This window comes from Trachypithecus francoisi, unplaced genomic scaffold (genome assembly GCF_009764315.1).
Source record: "Trachypithecus francoisi isolate TF-2019V2 unplaced genomic scaffold, Tfra_2.0 Lachesis_group9, whole genome shotgun sequence".
Classification (NCBI taxonomy): Eukaryota; Metazoa; Chordata; class Mammalia; order Primates; family Cercopithecidae; genus Trachypithecus; species Trachypithecus francoisi.
Genome location: NW_022681474.1, coordinates 20024626 through 20044258, shown reverse-complemented (window position 1 = coordinate 20044258; position 19633 = coordinate 20024626). Strand labels below are relative to the sequence as shown.

At 36.4% G+C, this 19633-nt stretch overlaps 1 protein-coding gene across 4 annotated transcripts in view; it reads right to left on the bottom strand.

The window, feature by feature from the left end:
• Positions 1 to 19633, bottom strand: part of STAM (signal transducing adaptor molecule) — a 72929-nt gene that overhangs the window by 13759 nt on the left and 39537 nt on the right. For all 4 annotated transcript variants that reach the window (XM_033208470.1, XM_033208471.1, XM_033208472.1 and 1 more), the window contains 7 exons: positions 15769 to 15844; positions 15593 to 15688; positions 12361 to 12507; positions 7165 to 7255; positions 5206 to 5398; positions 3540 to 3634; positions 123 to 211 (listed from right to left, as the gene is read on the bottom strand). In XM_033208470.1, coding sequence (XP_033064361.1) covers positions 123 to 211; positions 3540 to 3634; positions 5206 to 5398; positions 7165 to 7255; positions 12361 to 12507; positions 15593 to 15688; positions 15769 to 15844 — 787 coding nt within the window. The remainder of the gene's footprint in view (positions 1 to 122; positions 212 to 3539; positions 3635 to 5205; positions 5399 to 7164; positions 7256 to 12360; positions 12508 to 15592; positions 15689 to 15768; positions 15845 to 19633) is intronic.

Below are 19633 nucleotides of genomic sequence, written 5' to 3'. Positions count from 1 at the left end.
TAACAAAAAAAACACAAGAATTTTTGCAACAAAAAAACTCAAGTAATCAATTTTCTTTTTAAGCAAAACCATTTAAATTTCAATATAAAGTACCAACGCCTATCACCATGGAAACCACTTACTTCATCAATAAAGGCTGGTTCCGGCTCTGGTTCTATTGTCTCTACCTGAACATCATCACTAAATTGTACCGTCTTCTTCTCTGTTTTAACTGTAAGATACGTAAAAGTTATCTTTTTTTACAATACATTTAAAATTCTACTTTAAAGCACTTTAACTTCCAAGAGAGATTTGGGGGTTTTTCTTATATTCCCAGCAAGCTAAAAGGCACAATTTAGGAAATAACTGAGTTGCAGATTTTGGCAGTAATAACAGAACATTACTTTATGAAATTGGATTTCTTAATTTTTCTTGTAAACAGTTTACATTTTCCATAAAAACGGATTTCACTAATAATAAGAGTTGTATTTCTGAAAAAAGATTAATCACCTAGTACATATCAGAGTTTAGTAAGCTGGAGGACAAAAGCAAAGTTTTACAATGGCCTAAATGAATTCTGCAATTTAAAATAAACCCTCTTTTTAAATTACCAATCCTTCAAGAAAAAATCTCATTTGACAGGAAAAAAAAATCTGGTTTGATAGGAAATCCACACTACTCCAATGTAATGAATGGGAAAATCAGCTATATATTCTCTGGCATGCCACTTAGGCTTTTAGAGAATGACGTCCATGCCAGTGGAGAACTTTGCAAGTGGCCTTGGCAGGGATCTCAGTTTTCCAACAAATCAACCTGTACTTTCTAGTTATGTAATATTATCATTTGACAATAATAAGTGGTCACTGAGGGATCAACAATCCATTGGCCGGAAGCACATAGTTCTCCTACTCACCAAAGCAATCTTTAAAAACGATTTAACATAACGATAGCTATATAACAAACTCCAAATACTACTGAAAGGCACATACAACTCTACTAAACAAACTTCCTTTCTATTCTTTTTAATCCTTGCATCAATGTGGTCGATCAATTCATAAAAATATTAGGAATCATGATGGAAAGGGAGATGGGAGGGGGCAATTTAAGGAAGGGAAATAATGTTTATTAAACTATTGAATATGCTTGATGGAATATTACATTTCCTCCTGTGAATCTCCAAAACAATCCTATGAGATATGCCCTTTTTATAAATAAGGTAGTTTGGAAAGATGAAAAACTCTTGTGAAAGAGAAAGCGAATAAATGACAAAGCCTGGATTTGAGTGCCAATCAATCTTGCTCTACTAGCCCATACTCCCGGAATCCGGCCTGTGCCTGTGATTTTACCCTAAGAACATGAAGTCCAATCACTTGGGTACTCTGTGTTGTGTGCTTCTGTATAACACAGAAATAGCTTAATTTCCAACCTAAGAAATATAATCGTTCCATTCAAGTCACCAAAAGCAAAATTCTACATACAAAAAAAAGTTTCAGCTGATTCAGTTTCCTATAAAGGAAAAGAAACATCTGCTGCAGACATTTTTGCTTTTTATATCTTGAGCTATTACAAGTAGAAAGCTGGGCTAGCACTGCATTGGCCATTACCCACAAGAAAACACATGGCCGACTTCATATTCTAACAGCTCTCGATGCACAAGTTTGTAGCCCCTTTTCTCACAGGAACTAATACTATGTGTGTGTGAAAAAAATATTATTTATATACAATATATAACAAAAAGATTTCACACTATTTTACTGTATCTCCAAAGCAAAAGCAAGCTAAATAGGGCAGCCATTTCTATTTGACAGGCTAAGTGAAGTGGGCTTCTATTTCCTCAAAAGAATGATGCTCTGGGGATCATGCTAGCACCTGCTCTCCACGCTTGAGAACGACAACCCCATTACATTTCTTTTAGATTCTCTTCAGTTTCTCTTTTAGATTGCCCAGAGTGAAAAACATGAGAAAAACTAGAAAACTCATATTGAAGCTGCATTGCTATACGACTGAAAAAAAAAAAAGATGAAATGGCTCCAGGATCTACATGAGATCCTGGACCTTATCTTGAACAGAACTCCAAGCAATTCTATCCTCTCCAGGAACTGATTCAGGACAAAAAAAAAAAAAAGTACAAAAACAAACAAAACATCATTACTAGCCCAGGTTATTAAAAAGTCAGCATACTACACAATGCCATTTAAATAAGGCTGACATGTTTTTGAACTCTCACAGACATAGAAAACATCATTGAAAGACTGGGTCTCACCAATGTGTCTCTATAAACATGACACCAGACACCCTGGCAGTACTATGACAGTGAGTCATTTTCTTAAAGATCTGTAATTTCTGGTTTGCTGTTCAAGCCTCCTCTTGAAAGAGAAGTGAAGTGTCTCTTTATTGTTAACATATATATTTCTGTATCATTTATTCTATAAAGTAGCATGTATTGTAAGATTTACTATTAGGAGCTACTGGAAATAAAAAGATGACCAGGACAAAGATTTTTTTTCTTTAAGTTCTTATAAACTAAAAAACACCTAAGCATCTTGTGGTTTGTAATTTTCTTTGATCCCTTCTATCTAGCATTAAAAAAAGATAATATGAGCTATTTTGCCAAACAACTATAGCATATCCACCTATACATAGAAGCTGTTTAAAAATTTTAAAGAGTCAGCACATTACACAATGCCATTTAACCAACACAGATCTATTTTTGTTTTCCTAAGTAGAGGGAGATTATGACTTAAACTTTGCTTGATGACTAAACTCATCATTATGAAGATTCATTAAAGCACAGTATTATGTAGAAACACAGTAAACTGTCTCTCACGACTTTGACCGACTATGTCTCCTGAAACTGTTAAGCCTGCTACTGGTATCACTTTTTCTCCATGGCCCCACTTTCTAGTTTATTATCCTAGTCAGCAGGGTTTGTAAATCAAACGAACTTTTATATGATTAGTAAAAATGGTTCCTTCTCAATATCTGACATGTTGCTTGGAGATCACTGTTTTCAAGTCTGGGACTACACACTAGAGAAACGGTCCCAACCTTTGAACAGGAAAAATTCTCCCTGAGGTTATACTTGTCACACTGTAATCAACTGGTAAGAAAAACATATAATGTATAAATTCTGTAAAACTTCTTAATGAATTTGCATTTTAACAACAACCTCTACACAGATATATATGAAAAAAAAGTTAGGCCAGGCACAATGGCTCACGCCTGTAATCCCAGCACTTTGGGAAACTGAGGTGGGTGGATCACCTGAGGTCAGGAGTTCAAGATCAGCCTGGCCAACATGGTGAAACCCCGTCTCTACTAAAAATACACACACACACACAAATAGCTGGACATGGTGGTGGGCACCCTGTAATCCCAGCTACTCGGGAGGCTGAAGCAGGAGACTCGTCTGAACCTGGGAGGTGGAGGTTGCAATGATCTGAGATCGCACCATTGCACTCCAGCCTGGGCAACACTGCTCTAAAAAGTTCAGTTTACTCAACTTCCATTAAGAAAAGGATTAGAAAACATCATTTATTGGCAGGCTGGAAAATACTTACTCATTTCTGGTTCAGCAGTGAGATCTGCAGTCACAAAATTAGAAGGAAATAACCCTATGCCTTGATGGGTTTCACCTTTCCACCAGTTAGGATCACTATGACAAACAGAAAACAATGCTTTACCACAATATTTTTATTTCTATAAATCTTTATCTTTTGTAGTATTTAACTTACACTATTACAAAATTTGAATCTCACAATAACCCACTGAAAAGGCCAATGAATCTTCCATTATTATTTCTGAGAAGACTCAGAAAAGGTAAGAAGCTATTAAACACAGGGTTGTTTATCCTTTTGACTGTTGATGCATGCTTTGCAGTTATGGACTCTCTCCCAAAAAAGAGGCACCCATATGAAAAAATTGTCAGCTTCAGGTGGTTCACAGGCTCCAGAGTAAGAAGGCTTTGTAATGAGATATAAAGACAGGCTCTCACTTTCAGTCTCCATTCCTAAATCATTGCTCTTTCCAGTACACATCAGCAAGGTTTTTCTTTTTATCTCCCAACAGAACAAATATGAAAGATGACACTGTTCACAGTGTAAAACATTCACAAAGAGTACACTCCTAGGTGTAAACTCTAGTATATGGAAAGCTAGCAAGCACTCAATAAATGTTTTTGAAAGAACAGATGCAAGGTTTTGTGCAATTTCCAGCCAACCAGCTCAAATTTTACTTCATTTTCTTCCATTCAAAAAACCAAACAAATAAAAAAAAAAAAAGTTAAAATATGTCTGAATGTTTGTGTCTTCCCAAAATTCACAGGTTGAAATCCTAACCCCCAAAGCAATGGTATCAGAAGAGGGGGCCTTTGGAAAACGATTAGGTCATGAACGGGATTAGCAACCTTATAAAAGAGACCCTAGAAAGCTCATTGCCCCTGCTGCCATGTGAGGACACAGCAAAATGACAGCCTTCTACAAACCAGAAAGTGGGCCTTCCACATACAGCGAATCTGTCAGATCCTTGACCATGGACTTATACTCCGGAACTGTGAGGAATAAATTCCTGTTGTTTTTAAACCAGTTAGTCTATGGTAGTTTGTTATCCAAATGGACTAAGGCAGTAAGTAAGAGAGACACTACAGGAAGAACTTTAAATCAATTTGAGCTGATTTTTAAAAAACACCTGCAAATTTCAATACTGCATTATCAGTAACAAGCATCAGTGACAATTCATTTTCAAGTAAAACATCACAAAGCTATAGTAAAAAAACTGATGCACTGTATCACCTCCTGAATAAATGTATAATTCCATATAAAATAAAGTTGTTCCATATGGATATACTGTTCTGTGTAAAAAAACTCAATAGATTATATATTTCTTACAAATTCCATTAAGTACATATACATACTCAGTGTTTTTCCAGAACTGTACCTTTTAAAATAATGTAACAACCTACATTATTAGGTAGAACCAAAATTGAATAGATTAAACTAGGCCACCAAAACAAATTAAAAACTAAGAAATAGAAAAGAAAAAAATTAAACGACAAAATAAGAATCCACTGAGTATAACACAAGCAAATCAGCCAACTGTCTGCCATACAGAGGAGCATCTGGGTCAGTATTTATTATTATATTTGGTAACTGCAAGCAACAGGAATAATATGAAACACCGAAGCCCTACATACTTTCATACAAATTTTAAATGTAATATTAACATTACCTATCATCAAGAACTGTAATAATTTCTCCAGCTTTAAAAGTAAGTTCATTATCTTCAGCAGCTTCAAAGTCATATATAGCACGAACTTTTCGGCCTTCATGTTGGTGGTTAGTTAAGAGGTTGGATGTGCTTGGATACAAAGTGGAAAGGGTGGTTGACTGCTGCCTTTGTTCCTTGAGAGACAACTCAATGGCTAGAAAACAATGAGTTTTTAAAAATCCAAAATGTTATTATATCCAACAATCTGAAGAAGTAGAAAAAGATATCAAGGTAAAAGGTATTCTTCCTTCAACAGCATAGTTAGAAACTAGAACATATCCTGATATATTGAACAAAAATCATTTTGTCAGTTTTATTCATTCATTCACAACTGAAAGTTTAAAAATAAATGAACAAAATTGGAACAGCATGGTAACTCCTATTTTTACTGAGCAAATACAATGTAAATTATTCTGGGTAATAAAAAATACAAACTCTTAGATCTACTTTTCTTTTTCAGCTGCAGATATTTTGCATTTTCCTTGACCTTTTAAATGTATTCCTATAGCTTAAGTTTTCAAGATAATCATCAAAATTGCCTGGAAAGTCAAGAGCATCAAGCTTCACTGCAGACTTACTAAATCAAAGCTTTAAAGGTAATCTTGGAGAATCAGGATTTTATTGCTCCAAGGGTAATTCTTATCAGTCTAAAGACTCAACGTAACAAATCCTCTAAAATAGATCTCAAATGTGTCTGTCTCCTCTATCTCCACCACTACTCCCCCAGTGCAGACCATCACCATATGTCATTCAGGCTCTGAAATGTAATCTCAGGGCATTGATTATCCTGCTTTCAACTCAACCCAGAGCCCTTTCTGCTCTTCCACTCTTGTTTTAGATTAATAAAAGAACCAACATGAAAACAAAACTTTAAAGCTACTAAAAGTCAATACAGAAAACTACATTTTAGGACCCTGAGATAGAGAACAATATTTTTTAAAAGCCACTAAGAAGTAAAAATCATAACAAAAAAGCAAACAGCTCTGGCCTTCTCAAAACTTAAAATTTCTACTTGATGAAATACACCATTATCAAAGTTAAGGTCAAAAACCAGGAGTAGATATCTACAATAATTAGATAACAAATTAATATTTCAAATAAATACTTCTACATATCATTACTTTATTTAACAAAAGACAATTTACCCAAGAGAAAATCATAATGACCAGTGAATATATAAAAAAGAACTCAGTCTCACTAGCAATCAAAAAAATTAAAATTAAAATAACAGGACATCATTTTAAACCTACCAGATTCACAAAAGTTAAACCCTTAAGATTACTAAGTGTTGTCAGAGATTAATAATAGCTTTCATACACTGCTAATGAAAAAGGAAATCATACAACCATTTAGCAAAACTGAAGATGTACCAATGCCATGATCCAACAATATTGCTTTTAGTCACACATAATAGAGAGAGTCACATATATGTGCACAGAGAATATGTACAAGAATACTCACTGCAGCCTAATTTTAGTAAAATAATAATAATCAGAAAGAATCCACACATCCATCAGTAGAAAGATAGAAAAATGTGGTATACTCATTAGTACACTGGAATATTACAGAACAGTTAATGGATATGTCACATGAATAGATCTTAAACATAATGTTGCATGAGAAAAGCAAGTGGCAAATGGCACTTCAAGTGTACTACCTATGAAAAATTTGTTAGAACACAAAAAAGCACTTGATACTGTTTTTGGATACACAGTATAGTAAAAAACTGTCATAAAAGCATAGACTGAAAGGACACATGTAACAGTAATTGCCTCTCAAGAGGAAAGGAAAGAATACTGAGGAGGGCAACAAAGTAGATTTCAGCTTTTGCTATAAAGTTCTATTTATTTTATCTTTAAATATCTCAGAGAAAAAACAGAGGCTTATCTTCTTCCCACCATCAGGGACTTAAAAACGCACCTTTTGCTAAATCTTCTTCTTCTTTTTTGTTAGCCACAGTACCAGGATCCTTGGCTGCAAGAGCTGGGCTTGCTTTTGCTTGTTCTGCAGCCTGACAAAAAAGAGGAACACGGTATTTGATGGTTGTTATCAAATTCTCCTCCTCTTACCTACCCCTAAGAATTTGCAAAACCTTTCTCATCAATCTAGCACAGATTTCTGAAAAAAGAAATCTAAACTGCAGCAGCTTCCACCTTAAAGAGAGAGGGAAAAGAATCCGAATTGGAGGACACAGAGAGCAACCGGACACTTACAGGAGGCAGCCTAGGCATACCCTCCCAGGTCTGTGTCAAGAGGTTCAACTAAAAGCATATGGTACACAATTCAGAGAAGACAGCCTAGAGAAGATTTCAATGTGTTTTAAAAAAAACTCCAAAACCAGAAAAGGGGCTGGGAGAGAGAAAGAGATAATTACTTTAAACATAAATAGCTAAAATTTTTTAAATATCTATTAATAGTTAATACTTATCATTTCCTTTTGGATCATGTGTCAGGATGTTATCGTCAGGAACTCATATACATATACATATATAACAATATAAATGCTCAAAAATCCTATTTTGTAAACCAAATTACAAGTAGCTAATTCTGACAGTGTATCACTGCCTCTATTAAATTGTGTAAATAAGGGAATGCACAACAAACAAACATATAAATTCACACTTCTGGAATTATAAGTTTCTAAGCCTATGGGCTCCACGGCCTCTCAGTTTTTGCAAAGCATTCAAGGCAAATCAGAATTTCACCTATCTTACCAACCTCATTTCCAATCATTCTACCAGTTACCAGAAACTGCCAGCAGTACCTGAGCAGTCTATATACCAGTACTTTACAAGTCTGACACTCATTTGCTTCTACTCACAACGTTCTCCCACTATGGCTTCTTTTGCTCCATTCACTTTTTCCCTTTTGAGTTTGAACACATCAGTCAGTAATCAGCTAAAATATCACTCTCAATGAAGCATCCCTAAACCTGTTAATTACACATTCTCTTGTTTGTTCTTATGATAACACCTTTAAACAAGGTACTGTGATTTGAGTGGTTAAGAATGTAAGTTATGGAGTCAGGCAGACATGAGTTCAAATCCCAGATCTACCACTTTCTAGCTGGATGACACTGGGCAAATTAGCCTTGGTGCCTCAAATTCCTCATCAATAAAATGAGTACAATAATAGCACCTACACCTCATGGGCACCTCACAGCCTATTTAGAATATTAAATTAACACATGCGATTCCAACATTGGATGAGATGGGCTCATTCAGGGTTTAAAACAAAAAGTATGTAACATTACCTCCAGGGCTTATAATGTATGTAGCGGTAATACACATGACAACTACAGTGTAAATGGACCTCTACGGATGCACAGTTTCTATATTTTCCATCAAATATTAACTCAAAGTAGATCATGAAAAGTTATGAATGTACATTGTCATTCTCAGGGCAAACAATTTAAAAATGGAATTCTAAAAAACATTCAAATTGCCACATGTACAGCACTTAGAACAGTGACTGGAACATTGTAACAGGCAATAATCTCAGCTTCTGTTATAATTGTCTGATTACATGTCTGTCTCCACAACCAGACTGCATGTTCCCTGAGGGAATGTGCCTAAATATTATAAGCAATCAATAAATGTTTGTTAAGGGTATGAAAGGAAAAATATTCGACATTATGGTAAAATACAGTTCTACACTCCTCACTTACTGGATTTCGTATTGTCAAACAAACACACAGGCATTTATTTATTTATTTATTTATTTATGAGACAGAGTCCTGCTCTGTCGCCCAGGCTGAAGTGCAGTGGCACGATCTCAGCTCACTGCAAGCTCCGCCTCCCGGGTTCACGCCATTCTCCTGCCTCAGCCTCCCAAATAGATGGGACTACAAGCGCCCATCACCACGCCCAGCTAAGATATGTTTTTCTAAGTATATTTTTTTCATCTGAGTACAGAAGAAAATAATGTAAAAATATTAAGAAAAGTGATAAAGTCACCTGACTCATGATGATGCAGTTTTGTTAGCACTAACTTTTGATGTAAAGATAGAAGTAGGCTAGCAGCATTGCTACTGTAGTTGGCTACTAAATAAGACACGTGTTATTGTTACATTTAGAACCTGAGGATAGAAAGGAACTTCGAATGAAAAGTGCACTTCAGGAACATACTGCTTCACATATCACAGTTTGTTTCTGCACTTCTCGACTGGTAGAGATTTCTTCACACACCATAAAAGTTCAAATCTGTCTAATTGTGAAGTTTGCCAAATTGTGAACAAAAATTTATATAAACCACAAAAGTTATTTCTGACCAGGCATACCTTTAGTTTTCAGAAGTGTCTGATAATTAAAACATTATCTAAAGAAAACTGAAACTAGAGATAGGTCAGAATTGAGAGTTTTTAAAGTTGTATTCCGTGAACCTCAAAAAGTTTTTTTCTTCTCAGCTCTTCTAAAAATAAATGCCTAGCCGGGCACGGTGGCTCATGCCTGTAATTCCAGCATTTTGGGAGGCTGAGGCGGGCAGATCATGAGGTCAGGAGATTGAGATCATCCTGGCTAACATGGTGAAACCCCGTCTCCACCAAAAATGCAAAAAAATTAGCCAGGCTAAAAAAAAGAAAAGAAAAACATATCTTCAGACGTTTTTGTTAAGCATGCCCTAACAAAAATCTAGTCTGATGAAAACACAGTAATAAGTAACTAAGTGGCTTTAAAATCTACAGGGAGTTCTGCAATTGAACTTAGATGATTTATTTTTTTCATTTAATGTGAAGCAATTTACATGTAGGGTTTCTAATAAGCTTTTCAGAAACCACTAAAAAAATCATTCTACCTCATCATATTTTACTTTATATATAGATTTCTTGTAGGTGAAATACAGCTACTACGACAAGATGAGCTGCTACATACTTGCTAACATCTAGATCAAAGGATGAAAAGTAAGTCCTGTCTTTACTATTGCTCCTCTACGTCCTGAATCTCTTGAACAAGAGAATAAGCTAGTTTCTCTACCAATCAAGACACGATGCTCTTGCCAGTGTTCACTCCACTGGAAGCCTAGTCTGGACAGACACATATTCACTAACCTCTCTATCAAAGAAGGCAGACTCGGGCAGTGAAAAGAACACTGAACTGAGAATCAGCATGCCTGTGTTCTAGTTCCAGCTGTCAACTATGAGTTGTGGCCCTGGGCAAGTCACTTAACCACTCTGAGTCTCAGTTTCCTTATCTGTAAAAATGAGCGGATTAGATTAGAGGCTCCCTAAAACTGTTTCCGTGGCTAAGATTCTAGATTAACCAAACAAGGGTACATATGGCACAATCACTAATTCTTCCTTTTCTTACAAGAGTAAGTCCCTTTGTGGACTGAAATGCGCTTTTCACTTGGACTGAAGGCTGTCCTCTCGAGCAGCAGTGCCTCTCAAACCTCAGCGTGCATATAAATCTTCTGAAGATCTTGTTAACATGGAGATAATGAACCCATAGGTCTGGAGTGGGTTCAACCATGCTGCATTTCTAACAAGCTTCCAGGTCATGCCAGTGATGCTGGTCAAACCACGTTCTGAGTTAACAAGAACCAAAGACTCTAGATATTTAGTGGGCTTGCATTTTCTCTACCTATTCTAGGTGGGTTCTCTGCAGTGAGTCTACTCTTTGATAAATAAACATTGTTTCTGTTGTCAACGAACGTATAATGTCTTGGATTATTCTGCTTAAGATTATTCCTTAATTATACAGATTCTAGAAACTAGACTGAGTAGTAACAACCAGCTATCAATTATGAATGAATGAATTTTCAGACATAATTTATCATTGTAAAGCCAATCAAAAATTAAAAATTTTTTTAAGAAGAAAAATGTCCTTTGCTTCCTTCCTCTCCCAAATACATTTTTGAGTCTTCATATCTCAAGAGTGCTCAGATAAACTGGAAATGCCTTGGGAAGAAAGCACATGTAGGTCTGGATGAATGTAGATAAGCTACATGACTCCCTGAAGTGGTCAAAATGTAAGCCCTCCACACTCACAGATTTCCGTTCATGATTTTATGTCACTCATTATAGTCTGTTCCAGTCAATAAACTGGGGAAAGACAGTATAGTAAATCAGCACATATTTTAAGCCTCTTGATTAGTTGGGCATCCAAAAGGAAGGTTACCCAAAATAGAAATAGGAATAAAAAAGACATTTCTTGATTTTTTTTTCTATATGACATAAATTAAAGATTGAATTTTTTTGGCACAAGGGCAGACAGGAGAGGAAAGTTAAGCTATTTAGTCATATCCACTGGGGAAAGGAAGACTTCTGTACTGGTCGGCTGTTACTAAGGAAAAATACTTCAGGTGCTTCTCTTCTCATTTACCCCTTCTAGAGTCCTTTCATTGTTAATACAGGAATTCATAAATTTCCTCATCAAAAGAATCTCTCAAGTCATCCCTAACTTCTAAGGATATCCTGATTTTTGAGCTGTCATTCTTTGTAGACAATTATAGCATTAAGAGCATTTAAGAAGATAATGTTATCTAATTAATAAAGCTATTTTGTGTCTATTATTAAAACTGTACTGGCCGGGCTGGTGGCTCACACCTATAATTTCAGCACTTTGGGAGGCCAAGACAGGCAGATGACCTGAGGTCAGGAGTTTGAAACCAGCCTGGCCAACAAGGTGAAACCCATCTCTATTTAAAAAAAAAAAAAAATTCCAGGTGTGGCCTTGCGTGCCTGTAGTCCCAGCTACTCAGGAGCCTGAGGCAGGAGAATCGCTTGAACCCAGGAGGCAGAGGTTGCAGTGAGCCAAGATCACGTCCCCGCCCTCCATCCTGGGTGACAGAGTTAGACTCCGTCTCAAAAACAAACAAACAAAAACTATACCAAAAAATTTCAAAAACTGCAAATTGTTAAACCAATTCATTACAAAGAAGGAGAGAGGTTGGAGCACATTAATATTCCATTGTAACACTTTTCTGGCACCTCTGAATGCCAGAAAACTACTATTACTAACTACCAATACAACTAGTTACTAATACAATTAGTATTACTAATGAAAATTTCTCTGAAGTAGTAAAAAATGACCAGGGAATGAAGAAAAAAATTCAAATAAACATAGCTATTTAAGACAAACAAACTGCAGCACACACACAGCTTCATTCCCAAAATACCTGAGAGCCAATAGCTGGGAACGTAACTCCTTGCTCCTTAAGATTCTTAATCATTGCTGATATTAGACTAAGCTGTGGGTCATTCTTAAATTCATCTGTCCATTCAACCATAAGAGCCTTTAATTTTTCACATACTTTAGGATGACCCTGTAAAATAGAAAAAGAAATAAAAGAGCACCAATTTCCTAGCCAATGATTTAATAGACATTTTAAATATAAAATTATAAAGTTACAGATTTTTTTGAATTACAAACTACGCATAGCTATAGACAAATAAGAAAATATAGTTATTAGAAATAAAACGAATGTTCACACTATGAAAAAAACCCATAATATATATCTCACTTCAAAATTAAAGCATTAAATAGGTAATAACATTTTGGAGATCTGAAAGGACTTCAGAATATTTTGTAATGAAGTAAGGTTTGTACATCAGTAAGACAAGGAAAAGTGTCTGTTTCCTTTTTGCAAAGCAATACAAAAGTTGGAAGGTGAGAATAAACGATATAGTTCCTTTATTCCGATTTCCTGACTTCTTAATGTTCATGACTATGCATTTTTTCCATGATGCTTAACTATCTGGGGCCTGGTTTGAGATACACTCAATGTTAATCGTCTTGAAAATTTAATTTCTTCAAAATAACATAACTTTTTTTTTCCTTTTTTTTCCCCTGAGACAGAGTCTCACCCTGTGGCCCAGGCTGGAGTGCAGCAGCTCGATCTCAGCTCACTGCAACCTCCGCCTCCCAGGAGGGGGAGGAGTTCAAACGATTCTCCTGTCTCAACCTCCCGAGTAGGATTATAGGCGCGCACCACAATGCCCAGCTAGTTTTTGTACTTTTAGCAGAGGCGGGGTTTCACCATTTTGGCCAGGCTGGTCTTGAACTCCTGACCTCAAGTGATTCGCCCACCTCAGCCTCCCAAAGTGCTGCGATTACAGGCATGAACCACCGCATGCAGCTCAAAATAATGTTAACTCTTTATGGTTGATGTACAACACTGATTGAGGTTAGTCTAAGGCAGGTGTGCAGGGCACTATTCTTCTGTATTAAAGAAAGAGATAAATGTAGTGAGTTTTCAAAATAAATTATTTTACTCATTGCTTTATGGAAAAAAACCTGGCCAGTTCATTAAAATACTGATGTATCTTCATAGTGGCAATTATCTAAAGTCTTTTTATTTGATGTAATAGATATAAAGAAACCTTCACAGATAGCAGAGAAAAGTGAAGATAACTCCTCTATGAAATGTCATAAATGTATTTCAAATTAATGTTTACTAAATAATTAGCTAAAGCTTTTAAAAGTGGAGAAGGTTAGACTTTTAGATTACTCTATTAGAAGAAAAAGAATTCTTCCTAAGTGCACGTAATCTGTATTTTGGCCAGCGAGCATATAATGGATTTGTAAATGCTTTATTGAGACTATATACGAACTTAATTTGTTTAATAAAAGGAAATTTTTAAAAAGGGCAGGATGTTGGCTGGGCGCGGTGGCTCACACCTGTAATTCCAGCACTTTGGGAGGCCGAGGCAGGCAATCACAAGGTCAGGAGTTCGAGACCAGCCTGACCAACATGGCAAAACCCCATCTCTACTAAAATTTACAAAAACCAGCCAGGAGTGGTGGCGCATGCCTGTAATCCCAGTTACTCAGGAGGCTGAGGCAGGAGAATCGCTTGAACCCGGAAGGCGGAGGTTGCAGTGAGCTGAGATCACGTCACTGTACTTCAGCCTGGGTGACAAAGCGAGATGCAGCCTCGGAAAAAAAAAAAAAAAGGTGGGACGTTATTAGGTGCAAAACCAATATGTTCATTGTAAAACATTCGGAAAATAAAGAGAAGTCCTCTTGCCTATAGGTAGTCGTTTTTTGAAATGGCTGTTTGCACTATTATACACAGGTTTGTATACCACATTTTTCACCTACATTACAAAAAACATGGTATTAGAATCTCTTCATAAACAGTTGTACATCTCGACAGACATTCAGGACATTAAAAGACAATGTTTATTAATTAGTAGAAAATAACTAAATATTAATGCAAAAAGCAGGCAAGGGAAAGAATTATCACTTAACCATGATGTTCAAAAAGTACAGAATTTTAAATTCTTACTATATTTCTATACAGCTTTTTTTCTACTGTAACCTGGAACTATTCATTTTTCCCAAAAACATCAGGCATTTTCCCTTTTAACAAACAAAAACTTTTTCTTGATTTATAATACTCCCCCTAAAAAAGCTAAAAATAATGACCTTTAGAATGCACAAATTTTTACTGGGAGAACTCGCCTATTACTAATTGAAAATTTAAAACTTTCCTGAATTGTGTGACTGGAATTCTACACGCAGTTGAGTGGGCAGCTGTAGGGTCACCAGTTCTCCCTGCTTTTTGCTGTGTCCCAATAGAAAAACAAGAGTGCCTTGTCCCGCTCTGTGACCCAGCCAGCTGCATGTTTTCCACCATAGGTTTGGACCCAAACTGGGGCCTTGAACATTTTCAGGCACTGATAAAGTTGTTCAGGTTGCGGCTCAAAACACTAAAAGATCAAATGTGTTGCTAAAAACATAGAAACCAGCCCCAACCTTGAGTCAAATTCCTTAAATCCTCCTATAAATCTGCAGCCCTCATAAGTTTCCCTAATAAATGCCTTAGACTGATCACCCTGGCATTTAGTGCCTCTTTTTCTGGATTCTCATCTGGCCCTATCTGGAACAGTTTGGGGCAGTCCCTTGTGGGAACTCTCCCGCCACCATTTTTGAGGCAACTCCAGCTGTGGGTTCGGCCAGTAAGAACAGCAGTATAGTATTAAAATCCTGTGATGGCCAGGAAGTGGCCTTATTGATAAAGATAAAAACTCAACGGTGCCATAGACTTTTGGCAGTATTTCTGAAAGGTTTTCCATTAGGAAAACATCTTGTGCCTACAAAAACGGTACCTAAAATAGACTGATATTATTTAATTAGATATAGAATACCTGTTTTCTTATCAGATGAAAGTATGATGGAAAAGAACAGGTTAAAAATACTGTAATATGGCTTGAAAAAACTAACTCAAAGTTACATGAATCTGCAGTCTCTTCAGCAAAACATAATATTTATTTATAGACTGGATAGACACATCCTAGAAAGGATTTCTTAAAAAGCACAGAATAGTCCTTTGTGAAGATCTAAACAATAAAATATGTGAAGAAAGAAGACTGCCTTAATTAATTTCTGGAAATAATGCTCCTTACCTTATTTAATACGTTGCTTACTTCACTAGCAAAATCTCTTGAACATACTTCTAAATGAAAAATTTTGCCACAGTTTGATACACATGCTCCTAGAAGCTAAAAGCACAAAATCAGAAGTTAAAGGGGCTCCATTGTGGCAGATAATTTTGTGGTACAGGTTAAAAGAAACCACTCACAGTCAAAGCCTGCATAGCAACGTGAGGATCTTTGTGGTTCACTCTTCTCATAATAGACCGAAGACAATCCTTAGGTCTAAAAAACGAGAAAAGTAAAAATTACTTAATAATACATCTAGTTTTCCCCTGCCCCTTAAACTGTTATAGACAAAAGACTATGATAAAAAGGGAGACTATAATAAAGTAGGGAATTTAATTTTTATTAATAACATGGTTGAAAAACTGTAAATTAGTTCCTTTAAATTTTTCAAACAAAATTAACAGGCTCTCTTATTAGTAATCATAGATGAGGCATTTCAGGATAATTCTGGGTAGGAAAAAAAACAAAGCTTTGAAAATAAAATGGTAGGTCATGACTTCCACTTCCAGCCAGGGTGGAAAAACAGACCAGACTATACACTCCCGTTGTAAACAATTAGAAAACTGGAAAAATAGATTGAAAATACACATTGGGCCGGGCGCGGTGGCTCAAGCCTGTAATCCCAGCACTTTGGGAGGCCGAGACGGGCGGATCACGAGGTCAGGAGATCGAGACCATCCTGGCCTAACACGGTGAAACCCCGTCTCTACTAAAAAAAAAAAAAAAAAAAACTAGCCGGGCGAGGTGGTGGGCGCCTGTAGTCCCAGCTACTCGGGAGGCTGAGGCAGGAGAATGGCGTAAACCCGGGAGGTGGAGCTTGCAGTGAGCTGAGATCTGGCCACTGCACTCCAGCCTGGGCGACAGAGCGAGACTCCGCCTCAACAAAAAAAAAAAAAAAAAAAAAAAAAGAAAATACACATTGAAGTTAACTTTTTAAAGACATGAGGCCACAGGCAGTACTGAATGATAATCCACAAGAAGGAAAATTAATTAGATAAGCCAGAAGTTTGCCTCAACTTTCTGCCTAGAGGCAGTTTCCAAGTATCAGTGAAGACTTTCTGAAAAACCCACGCATGCACAGGTGAAAAACTCCATGAAACTGTTCAAAAAGCGACCAGGGCAATATGCTAAAGAGATCCAAAGTTCACACAGTTGTCAGAGATGAGACCACAGTGAAGCATCTATTGAAAATCCAGAGCATTCAGTGGATATACAGGGGAGTTTAGACCCTAGCAACGCAGCTCAACCATACCTACACATGGCCTAACAACATAAGCCACAGACAAATGTAACAACTTCTGAAAAATAAAGTCCAACACTCCTTAACAGGAATACAACACCTGATGCTCAACAATGTAAAATTCAAAATACTAAGCATTCAATAAAATGATATGAAGACATGATATGAAGAAGAACACTATCACACACAACTAGCAGAAAATTCTGTCAACTAAGAATGCAGAAATAACAAAGATGATGAAATTAGCAGTCAAGGATTTTATATAAGCTATTAAAGTATGCTGGAAATCATCCACATAATCATGAAGAAATGATATATTAAAAAGTGCCCAGAGAAAACTCTAGAGACAAAAAATATGTAAAGTGAAAAATGGATGGAATTCATCAGGTAAGAATGAAAGATCAGTAAATTTGAAAGTATGCTGAAAGTATCTAAACTGAAGTACAGAGAGAAAAAAATGAAAAAATTTAACAGAGAGCCACCACTACAAATACTTTTAAGAGAGAAATGAAAATAAAATAGCTTGGGTGCAGTGGCTCACACCTATAATCCCAGCACTTTGGGAGGCTGAGGCGGGCAGATGGCTTGAGCCCGGAAGTTCGAGACCAGCCTGGGCAACACTGTGAAATCTCATTTCTACAAAAAAAAAAATAAAAAATACAAAAATTAGCCAGAAATGGTCTCAGCTCCTAGGGGCACAGGGAATGGCCTAAGGTGGGAGGTTCACTTGAGCCCCAGAGGTCGAGGATGCAGTGAGCTGTGATGGCAACACCGTACTCCATCCTGAGAGACAGAGTGAGACCCTGTCTCAAAAAAAAGTTTTAAATTAAAAAAAAAAACCATAAAAACTATTTGGTTGATACACAAAAGACAGAAAGAGAAAACAGAAGAAACATAACCAATCATCTAGAAAAATGGCAGAGTAAGACTGTAATCCAACTATACTTGTATCAGTTCACTACTGTTAGCAGTTTTCATAACAAGGAAACTAACAGGGATAAAGAGAGACAGTACATAATAATAAAACGGTTAAGTCCCCCAAGAAAACATAATTCTAAATGTGTATGAACACAATAATAGAACTTCAAAATACATAAAGGAAACATCGATAGAGCTGAAAGGAAAAACAGACAAATCTACTGGAAACTTCAACATGCCCCCCTCAATGACTTGATAACACAAGAAAAAAAATTACCGATATGGAATACTTGAATGGCACTATCATACAACGTGACCTAACTGGCATTCCACAACAATCCACCCACCCATGGCACTATACCCATTTTTTCCCATGTACATAGAAAATTCAACAAAATGGACTGCATTTCTGTCCCATAAAACAAACACTGATAAATTTGAAAGGACTAAAGTCATACAAAGTACATTCCTTGACCATAACAAAATTAAACTACAAATTGATAACAAAATGATAGCATAAAAATATCCAAATATTTGGAAATCAAATAACATATATCTAACGCTTACATCAAATGAAATCACAGAACCATAATTTCCCTTAAGGACATGAAAATGAAAGCACACTATCCAGTATTCTGTATAAGAATGTTCACACAGGCTCTGCTCATAGAGTCAAAACCTGGATACAATCCAAATGCTCATCAACAGATGAAAGGATAAACTGCAATATATTAACACAATGTAATACCTCTTCCCAAAGAAACAGGAATATTGATACACACAAAAATATGAATTCATCTTAAAAACATATTTAGTGCGGCCGGGCGCAGTGGCTCAAGCCTGTAATCCCAGCACTTTGGGAGGCTGAGATGGGCGGATCACGAGGTCAGGAGATCGAGACCATCCTGGCTAACATGGTGAAACCCCGTCTCTACTAAAAATACAAAAAACTAGCCGGGCGAGGTGGCGGGCGCCTGTAGTCCCAGCTACTCGGGAGGCTGAGGCAGGAGAATGGCGTGAACCCGGGAGGTGGAGCTTGCAGTGAGCTGAGATTGCGCCACTGCACTCCAGTCTGGGCGACAGAGCGAGACTCCGCCTCAAAAAAAAAAAAAAAAAAAAAAAACATATTTAGTGCTAGACACAGGAGTACTAACAATACCATTTCATTTTATGAAATTCTAGAAAAGGAAATTTAATCTATAGTGACAATGCATATTAGTAATTGCATAAGGTAGAAGGAACTTTTGGGAGTGATTAAATGCTATCTTGGTTGGGATGATACTTACATAGGTGTATATATTTGTCAAAACGCATCAAACTATCAAGCCATACATGTACAAGGGATGCATTTTTTGTTGTAGATAAATCATAGCTCAGTAAAAACAGATCTATTTAAATGACAGGTCAAGCATGTAGCAAACATGCATTTCATGGGGATGTTTTATGGTAATTAGTGATAATAGTAAAGCAGAGTAACCATTCATATAACCTATGAAACATCATGTGCTTAGGCTCTCAAAAATTATATAATAGCAAAGGACTTATTCAGTGTTCAAAACATTCACAGCAAACCAAGTCCTCCATTTACTGAAGTACAGTTCCTTGCCCATGATGCCAGTTACCAGGCAGTAATAGGCACTAACAAGATTCATACCTGTCACTCTCAAACATGCTATGTTCTGGCCACAGATGTGCCTCCCAATAAATTAAGATAACATAAATGGAGTCTTTATATAAGTCAAAAGGATAGCCTCAAAATATTAAATCATCAGATTAAAATGACATATATTTTCCTCTAATAACATATTGTCAACATCTATAAATTATTTCAACTAAAAATAATACAA